The 10,331-nt window shown below is 44.5% G+C and overlaps 1 protein-coding gene across 1 annotated transcript in view; it reads right to left on the minus strand.

Moving 5' to 3' along the window:
- Positions 1-4,942, minus strand: part of LOC124775447 (Down syndrome cell adhesion molecule-like protein Dscam2) — a 157,502-nt gene extending 152,560 nt beyond the window's left edge. Inside the window, exons 1-2 of the mRNA XM_047250280.1 lie at positions 4,807-4,942; positions 1,666-1,829 (exon numbers count right to left, since the gene is read on the minus strand). Of these exons, the coding sequence (XP_047106236.1) occupies positions 1,666-1,829; positions 4,807-4,942 (300 nt within the window). The remainder of the gene's footprint in view (positions 1-1,665; positions 1,830-4,806) is intronic.
- Between the last annotated feature and the right edge of the window lie 5,389 nt (positions 4,943-10,331).

The following is a 10,331-nucleotide window of genomic DNA, read 5'->3' on the forward strand; positions in this document are numbered from 1 at the left end:
AGGCGCTTCAGTCTGGAACCGCGCGACCGCTACGGTCGCAGGTTCGAATCCTGCGTCGGGCGTGGATGTGTGTGATGTCCTTAGGTTAATTAGGTTTAAGAAGTTCTAAGTTCTAGGGGACTGATGACCTGAGATGTTAAGTCCCATTGTACTCAGAGCCATTTGAACCATTTGATTTTCACAGTCTACCTGCAACAACGACGTTGTGTCTCCAGGTAGTCTGCGAAAACCAGTTCATAGATTTTGACCACTGAAGACTCGCGTGTACGACTGGAGTTAAGCCCTCAGTGTCTGTTGAGGATGGAAGATGGTGCAGTGAAGCACCGAAACAGGTAGCCATACAATAAATAACATCGTAAGGACGGCTGTAGGTGTTCCATTTCATTACGTAAGTGAACGACCGAAGTTCCTCAGACCTCCAATGGACATACAAAAACTATCAAAATTAGGACCCAAACTTTCGCGACTGATATCTTGCGAGTATGCTTTTTTCTCCTTAAAATATGAGGTCAAGTCGATGATGTTCCCTTGTAAGTTCTGGGGTGTTGACGTTCGCGGAAACTGCAGTATAGTGTCTGCAACAGTGGCGATGTCGACGTCAATTCCTACTATCACCAGTTGCCAATGGCAACTGACTGTAGACTGCGCAAATCGAAGCACCTACGGTACAAATTTAACACAGCGGCGCATGGAAAGCCCATTGCATGCACCTATTTGGCAGTGTAGTGTCTGATGTGTCGAGGGCCCATGGACTAGCCAAGATCAAGTGCAGCGACATTGCTCGCTGTCTTCATCAAACGCTCAATTGTGTTGCCGTCAGCTACTATAAAGTCTGGCGACTTTTCAACCACTGGACACGGCAGACTGGTTTGTTCATCATAGCGACAGAAGCGTTCTGCCTCCAAAACAGCACCTATCTCTAATTACATCATTCACGAGTGCGAAGAGACTTTTCTGTTGCTAAGATGATCCACTTTTCTGAATAGTCCAAGTTTCGTTCGTAAAATAAATTAACGGGGCAATAAATTGGCATGGTGAGAGACTAGTATTTAGCGGTATGCTAATAGATGGTGTGCGAGTGTTTATTGAATCTTGCGTAGTTTACAAGTGACTTTAAATAATTCTTCGCTCATTTTTTGTGTTTTGGTTCCTTACTCCGCTTAAAACCAGCGCTGTGTTTGAAATAAAAGTAGTGTTATGTAATTTCGGAGAGTGAATACGAAGTTGAATTACGTCTCTTTGAGAAATTACCATAGTTCCAATTAAAAAAGCGAAATTGATGCCGATATCTTTGTAATTAATATAGCTATGACAGGAGAATACACGCCGTTAATGAGGACTTAATAAAGCTCACCTGAATGAAAACATAACATCTTAAACGGTTACAGACAGCTGAAGCATTGTGTGTAATTTTATTGTGAGCTGAATCTAAAGTCAGTTACTCATGAAAAATAAAAGCTTAATTACAACATGTATGTCTTCCATTTCTGCACATACACACCTTTTTCTCTTTTTTCATTTAACTACCTCTGCCATTAAAGAGTATTATAATTTATTTAATTAAATTGTAAAAAAAAATAACAGAATTTGATACATAAGGTTAACCCAGTGGACTACAAGATTGGCCCCTACATGGGTAGCTTACCTGTGTGCCAATCAGCTTACCTGTGTTCCAATCAGGCGCACACGACTTGAAGGTGTGATGAGACGTCCATCCTTGAGCCATGTTACGGATTGCTTTGGATGACCGTCTGTCGTGCAGTTGAACAGGGCAGCTTTCCCCGCATCAACAGTCTGCACTTCAGGACTGATATACGCTGATAGCGGTTCTGTGAAAAGGTGCAACGAGCATTAGAGGGGAAGGTGCATTGAAGGAAGAGGTTTGTTACAACATTGGTGGAAATGACGGAAATGCGAATCCTTGTTCATGTGTAGCCAGTCGGCTGGAAACATGAGCGTTCGTAAGATTGAGCGCAGATTCTTTTAGTCCAAAATCAAATCTATCGTTATTCATTGTGCAGTGGGTCGTTATCAAATTTCAGAATACGGCATCATATCCTCCAGAAAACTTAGAAGAACCCAGGAGTAGATCAGAAGTAAACAATGTAGACTATCACTCGCAGGGCACTATGTGCTTTTCCAAACGGTAATGGTCGATTACGTATCTCCTATAAAATGATACAGCACTGGCGTAAAATATGTATTACCTTGTTGTCAATTTATATTAACGTGGACCCGTGGCTCATCAGTTTAGTAGAACTTCTCCCGAGTTCGGCGTGACCATTGAGCTATATACGTTTAATGTTGTAGTATACTTATAGTATGCATTGGTTATAGGTGGGTGATTGTGGTTTCGTTGCTCTCATGCTTTCCTGTACCTTGCGATGCCAAAACAGCAGAGATACTTGTGTAAAGCTAAGGCGTCTGTAGTCTACTTTGCAGAGAGAGGGCATGGTAGGGCTGTACATATATTGTTTTCCATGATTCAGATGACGAGTAGCAGCTGAACTGTAATCTCTCTGCCAGATATTACAACCGAGTGCAGTCACTCACAGTCCCAGCGGTCTAATCAGCTTTGACCCCTGCAGCTGACCTAGGCGATGTGATTTTACCGTAGTTGAGGTACTAGCCGATACATCCAGTGACCTGCAGAAAGCTTGTGCCTGCACGACTCCAGAAGTGCAATGCCTTGTGGCGCGAATCTATAGGTCACGTCACGCTCTCAACTGTATTAATCTTCGACCAGAGGGCGTGGCTTGCAGCATGATATGCCACGCCGGAAGCGGGCTCGCTCTCTTGAAGTTCGGCCGTCGGACAGAGATTCGCTGAGGAGCAGAGCCGGTAGTGGGCCAAAATTTTACTCCTTGTTGACTCGCGCAGCCTCGTGTTTTGGGTCCGTGGATCGCCACCGATGCCGTTCCTAGTGCCCGCGGGGCGTGCTGGCCTTGGCGGCTTGGACGGACGAGAGTGGAGCTTGCTGGACGGAGGAAGCCACCTGGCGTTTACTGCCTTAACAGCGTACTTGTGGGCAGCAGCTAGAAGCGGAGGAGTCCTTCAACTGGGGTGAAAGTGGCTCTTATACCGACGTCAACCTGTGCCCTCTTGTCGGACACTTATTATGGGTGAGTACGTTTCGGAACTTTCCCTGTGGTGAGGTCATTGTGCCGCACGTTGTGGCCCTGGGGCAAGACAGTTTGCTGTGTGACCATTTCTTTCAATCTTTTCAGTGGCTTTAACCGACGATGCGGTGTATTCTGCTCCTCGTATTCCTACCTGTTGTACGAGTAAGTCCAAGTTTTTTTAAGAACTGTTCCTCTTTAAACTTTGTGGTTCATTAAAGAACTGTGCAATGCACCCCGCGGTTGTGCTTCATTTGAATAGACTATTTACTCAGGATAACTTGTGAAAATCGGATGAGCAAATTCTGTTCCCTTTCTGTGTGTTGACGCGAGTTGCCGTCCTTATTTATCATTGTAACTGACTGTACCATGGGCCTCAAGTATAGCTAACACGATGAAGCGGATGTATGTTTTCATTCCTCATTTACTGGTTTGGCATGCAAGTTCTGTTTGGATTTAGATCGTTTGTTAAAGAAACCGATCCTTGTTTGACCCAAGTTACTTATTCTAACGGCAGCTTGGGCGCCTGTGTGTCGTTATTTAGTTGCTGTCTCTAGAAAATCGTTTTAAACTAATTCAGAGTGTGCCCTCTGTTTGTAGCGGGAGTGTTCCTATTTTAATTAAAATTGCTAGATTTTAAATCAATTATAAGTCGGTATTTAATTTGTCTGTCAAACTTGTTAAATGACTGAAGCGAACGTTCTAATTCTTGTTTGAGAGCAAATGCGTTCGCCAGAAATTTGACCCTTGGGTTATTAGTCTTGGTGGGTACCTAATTTGCCTTCTTAATCTGTTGGCAATTTGGTTAAGATGTGTATCTTGCTCGCTGTTTTGAACGTCATGTGCGTTGTTAAATTTCTTTTTGGCATTGATTGCACTCAAGGATGAACTCAAATAGGTTTTAAAAAGGCGCTTGTCACCAATTGCCTGTTAACATGATCTGTTGTTATTGTAAGCATTTAAAGGCTGCTTTTTCGAGTGGGAGGGTGTCTGAGTTCCTTGACCAGCCTACCTTTTGGAACGTCCCGATTACTTGGAGACCCTGGAGTTCAATTCCAAGTGGCATTAAATATTTGCGCTGTTAATTTCATATTATCGGGGAACTTTTAATTAAGTGAACTTAAAATTTATTTATGTCACGAGTGGTCTTCAACCCCTGTTTGCCCAGTCGTTCCATTCCCAAGGCAACCAACCAGTTGGCTGCGTTTCAATACACGCCTTTTTAGTTGGGGTACGTTGCAAGAATAGAGAAGCTTGTGCCTGTATTTCCAGACGTCGATTTTCATTGGTCGCTGCCCCTTGGACCTGTCATGCTCGTTGTGCGTTTCTACATTCCGAAGTCGTTTGGGGCTATAATTGCAAGAATTGCAGTATCCATCCTCTGTAAAATACACTCAACTTTCCGACTCCCGTTTTCGCGTATCCATACTACTTTTTGAGCTACTGAGTCAAAGTGGCGACAAAACACTTATTACATATAATTGCATCAGATGGTGTAAGACAAGGGATTAAACAGTTTAGTGAGCTTCGTACTAGCAACGTGAGTGTAGAAACGTGCAGCATGGAGAACCCACCCTGCGAATCCCCAGCACTGCGCCACAAAACTTCGTGTCTTGTATGAGATAGTATGTCCTTAATGGAGATCCACAGTAGTGTCCGACTAGGGATGGGGGTGGGAGGCACTCACTGGTAACGAGCAGCGAGGTGGAGGCGCGCTCACTGCCCACGCTGTTGCTGACGACGCAGGTGTAACGGCCAGAGTCCTCCAGCTGGGCGCTGCGCAGGTACAGGCTGCCGCCTACCTGGATCACGCGCTCGTCCATCACCACTGGAACGTTCTGCCCGCCTCGACCTCGGTACCACCTACAGAGAAAGACGATGCACATGAGAGGGTAGCGTGTGTTGCATGACTTCATTTAAAATCCAACCATCTGAGATTTCTAAACACGATCTGGATAGTAGAGCCAGACCTAGAGGTACCAGCCCAGAAAATACTGCTGAAAGAAATTTTCAGCGTCAGAATTTTACCCGATCAGAACAGGTTCAAAATGGGTCAAATGGCTCTGAGCACTATGGGACTTAACATCTGTGGTCATCAGTCCCCTAGAACTCAGAACTACTTAAACCTAACTAACCTAAGGACATTACACACATCCATGCCCGAGGCAGGATTCGAACCTGCGACCGTAGCGGTTACGCGGTTCCAGACTGAAGCGCCTAGAATCGCACGGCCACACCGGCCGGCGATCAGAACAGGAGCTAGTGCAGCTTATAGGGTATAGTCATTAAGTCTTAATTATATAAACCAGGCTTCGCAACCAGAAGAACGCCGGATTCTATTTGATAACACTCAGGTTCTGGCAGCCACAAGCGGTTGCTATGAAAGGTTATACTGAGAGGCCATAGGGGTTACTAAATACCCGAATAATTTTAATCGGAAGGAGGAGGGTGTGAAGCTAACTGGCATATGGATTCCGGTGCAGAAGAAGATGTGTACCAGTCTTCCGCTATGGGTTAGCGGACGTCAGCAACTGACAATGGCCAGTTGCGCTCGAGTTTTCAAAACATGTGACGTTACACCTCCGCGCGGGAGGGACTTCAGTTAGCAGCGAGTCAGGGTATGCTTCGGGCATCCGAGAAATATTCGTGAAAGCGACGAAACTTTGCGCTACACTAATAAATGCATCCGACCACGGCATTAGAGCACGGAATCGATAGAAATTATAAAAAGGGATGTACTGATATATGTATGTATCTTCACGGGTACGTATGTATGTTGCACATATCCTTCTAAACCAGACTTGCTGCACATATCACTATCTGGAAGGAATCACTGTTGGGCTAAGAAGCACCCACCTGTCAAAGGATTTGGGGTGAAAAAGCAGTGTAGCCCACGGCTCGAACATACCAGCCTCGTAGTTAAGGAAGTATGACCTCATAATTACTGAGTGTGTGAGAAACTGTCGCGTCATGCGTGACGTTTTCATTTATTACTCCTCTTCACAACACATTTGGCAGATAATAAGAACATATACAACTGAATGTATCTGCAAAATTATGTCTTGTACAGCAAGTAGTTCATCAGATACGTCGTCATAAACATTGAGCTGTGTGAAAATGAAACTGCAGGGCGAAATTCGCTAGACATACAGGTGAAAAATGTGTACAACACGCTTGAAATATGTTAAATACGTGTGAAATATATTTGATATGTGCGTATGCGGGAAAAGCCACGGGTAAAGAGGCCATCCTACACCCTGGAAAGGTTTCAATTGAAGGGTCGCTGCATGAGCCTCTTCATGATATGGAATACCTCACAGCTTCATTTGTTTGCCTTGGCACCTCAGTTGTTGGTGCAAATGGTCTGCTACAGTAGATGTAAAGAGGAGAAGGGAAAACACTGAGCAGCTGAGTGTTTTCGTTTTAACATTTCATTAGGTTATTGGTACTTGACGGAGCCCCACACGCATGTCTGATACATTTGAGTGCTATATTTCAATGTATCTTTTCTTTTCTCCTCTTGTCCGATCAGTTGAATGTATGAATGAGAGTGTGCAAGGATTTCAGTGTGTAGATCCGTGGGCGTGTAGTAGTCTGCCACTGTGCCAGAACAGCCAACTGTAGGAAACGGGTACCAGGTAGCAAAGAGGGTTCTGTTTGCCTTGGACGAACCTTTTTTATAGGTTGTCACCACAATAGTGGTTCCTCTGACCACTGTCTTAGGTATGGGGAGCGGTTTTGATTGGAGAGCGAAGGCTCGTAGAGTGTTCCGTGGGTCGCGAGACGGGTGAAACCTACTGGCGGTAAGAGTGCCTTTTCGATGAGAAGTTAATGCTGTGTTTTATGTAAGTTTTTTAAAGCTAGTCAAAGTAAATGATTCCTTTCATCATTCATCGTTTATTATCGTGTGTGACAAATTTTATTTGCTAATTCGCGAGTGTCAAATGCGTTAAAATCCAGGGACGGTGTAGGCTATTGTTCAGTTGAACTGTCGATCAAACACATGGAGCCGTGTTGAGTTTATTGTGATTCAGTCTATTTTATTTAGTATCCCTTTCGCGAGAACATATATATTGCGTATGATTGCCCTGATTTACGACTGAATTTTGTGCAATTCGTCTCACTCGATAACTTTCTTTGTGCACACTTTCCTCCCTGTTAGTCTCTCAAGTGTGTGTGAATGTATGTGTTCGTAATTAAACCATCTTTTGAACATTCCTCTTCCATAGATCATAGACTTTGCAGGGCACTCCGAAGTAAAGTTCTAGGGTTAATTGATATGCGACGTAATAGATTGCAGGCAACAACAACCGTCATATTACTCACTATAGTCGTTCATGTGTGCAATTTACCGATATAATAAATGTCCTTTTGCCAGAATTTTTGTGTACGCTCTCGCTGCTAAAATTCCACCCCATGATTCATCCAGCTCTGATGTACTGCACATCCTACTGCATTCCGTTTGCGCGACAGTTGTATTGAGGCCACACTTTACCCCCAGTATTCAGATTAATTGTAAAGATACCCCATAATTGTAAAGCTACCCTTCACAAATTTGGTTCGCATACTAGTTACAGTCTGGAAAGAAATACTGTAGGGTTAAGAACAATTAGCCCTCTATTGAGGTGAGTGTGATAACGTAGAAAGAGAAGGCAAGACGAGGAGATGGACAAAATGTGACGTGGAAGGAGGAGATAAGCATATGTAAGAGGAGGAGGAGGAGAAGGACGGAGATAGGAAGGGGGAAATAGAGAGAGGGGAGAGGAGGAGATGGTTAGAGAGAGGGGAGGAGGAAATGGAATTAGACGGATGAGGAGGAGGTGAACAGAGGGGAAGGAACAGATGGACAGAGGGGGGGAGGAAGGAATGAATAGAGAGAGGGGGAAGGAGAAATGGTTCAAATGGCTCTGAGCACTATGGGATTCAACTTCTGAGGTCATTAGTCCCCTAGAACTTACAACTAGTTAAACCTAACTAACCTAACGACATCACACTCATCCATGCACGAGGCAGGATTCGAACCTGCGACCGTAGCGGTCTCGCGGTTCCAGACTGCAGCGCCTAGAACTGCACGGCCACTTCGGCGGGCGGGGGAAGGAGGAGATGGACTAATAGAAGATGGGAGTAAACACGTACCTGGGGAACGTCGGGTAGCCAGCTAGCATGTTAATAAATGTGACGTTCACGCCCGTGAAAGTTTACATTTTACAGTTAAGACTCCATAACATTTAAGGCTTCTTCAATGTGAGAGCGGTGTTCGTATGCCGTAAGTAATAGTATTGTGCCCGAGAAAAGCACGAGTTTGGGTTTCACAAAATTTCAACATACAATTATTTTATGGATGGTTGGCGCCCAAATAGACAGAGATGCATAAAGACAATAGCAGTGGGAGCCAAAGAGAGAGGAGATAGTGATGATCAGTGAGATACAGTGGCAGTAAAAGAGGAAGAGAGATGGTTGGAGATAGAGGCTTGGGGGGGGGGGGGGAAGTCTGCCCATCCCCCCTCCCCCCAGCCCTCCCTTACCGTCCCGCCCCCCCTCCCCCTCCCTCAGACCACCGAGCTTTCACTAGAAAAAGTTTCCTCACTTTCCCCCACCCCATATACCTATGTGTAGGTGGTAAATTTTCCCTGTCTAGGGATCGAAAACCCAAGCAAACCATCTCCAAGGACATGTGTGGAGAGGAGACATTGGTGGATCAGAAGAGAAAGACAGCAAACTGTAAGTGAGAAAGAAAGAGACAGTGACAGTGAGAGAGAGAATGGAAGAAACGCAAAGACATTGGAACAGTAAGATACTAAAAGTGGCAGATAAGACAGTGGTATGGAAGAGCGAGAGAGGTGGATGAAGAACGGTGGCAGTGTGAGAGACCGAAAAGAGAAGGTGACAGCAATAGAAAAAGGAGACAGTGTGAGACAGGGGAGATGCTGAGTATAAAGGCGTCACTACAAAGAGAGACAAGAGGAAAAGGATTTAGGATGTTCTGTGTTAAGAGAGCGCGAATGTGTTCGCATGTGGAATTTTTTGGTGAGGAAGGTGAATGAGAATTGAGGCAGTTGGTTCCACAGTTTCCTGTCAGAGTGTTTTAAAGAGGAGCGTATTCTCCTTTTTTGTGTTCCAACAGAAGCATTTTCCATCTGGTTGATAATAAACTCGGTACATATTCGACCTGAGGTGCCATCCCACAATGTCCGTACTGGGTACGTTCGACGACCCCTGCTTCGGATCATAGAGATGTTTATCTCAACAGGGATGTTTCTGTCTCAAGGAATCTGCGTATGGCTGTTAAGTACGTAATGCCTCAGCCTATATTACGACTGTGCCATTTTCTGTGGTCTGTTCAGTATTCGCACCTTCTCAAACTCGGTTGGCGGATACCTTACGCGCGATTGTTTTGCACGTAGTACGAAGGAATTCCGCTCACTTACGTGATAGAGAATTGTCAACAAGCTGAACGTCATCCAGACTAAATACAGAGCCGAGACTGATATCTGTCCTACACGGTGCGAGTTTAAAAATGTAATCAAATAACACAATTACATCAGAATTACCTCATCCAGCATGATGTCCTCTGTTCTTTCAAACAGTTTGAAGCACTTCATAAGTAAAACTGTTGGTTGTTGGGAGCTATTTTCAAGTTACGCGAAGGTACAATTTACACAATTTTAGAGCTTCGGATAAAGTAACTTGCAATTACTACCTAAAATATGTACATCAATTACACATTGAACAGATGAAGGGCGATAGCAGAACTAGATAAAAACTGAAATTGTCTTTGAAACAGCAAAAGCATATATTTTACAAGCGGCTTCTATACAGCTCGAGGGTGGGATTCTGTTGAACTACGATAGTCTTAAAAAATACCGAAGTATTTTTGTTTGGAATCAATGCCAACGTGGAATGCGTGCATAACTGTTATACCTGTAATCAGTTCGGGTATCCGGACACTAATGTGAACAATCTTCATTAGACAGGCTGTGGTACAAAAATAATTCCGAAGAATATTCGTTCATCTTTCTGCTGCCAGTAAATGCCACAGCTTCTACCGCGCTGGCTGCCAGTCTGCGACTTTTTCTGCGGTAGAATTTTCAATAAAGTTTCAGGGAGTATCGGAAAAATGTCCTACGGCTGGTGTCATCCTCTATAAAAATTCAAAAGAGCACCTCTCACGAAATTCCGAGCGATCTGCAGTGCTGGAATTCCGAGTGGTGG

This window comes from Schistocerca piceifrons, chromosome 2 (genome assembly GCF_021461385.2).
Source record: "Schistocerca piceifrons isolate TAMUIC-IGC-003096 chromosome 2, iqSchPice1.1, whole genome shotgun sequence".
Taxonomy (NCBI): domain Eukaryota; kingdom Metazoa; phylum Arthropoda; class Insecta; order Orthoptera; family Acrididae; genus Schistocerca; species Schistocerca piceifrons.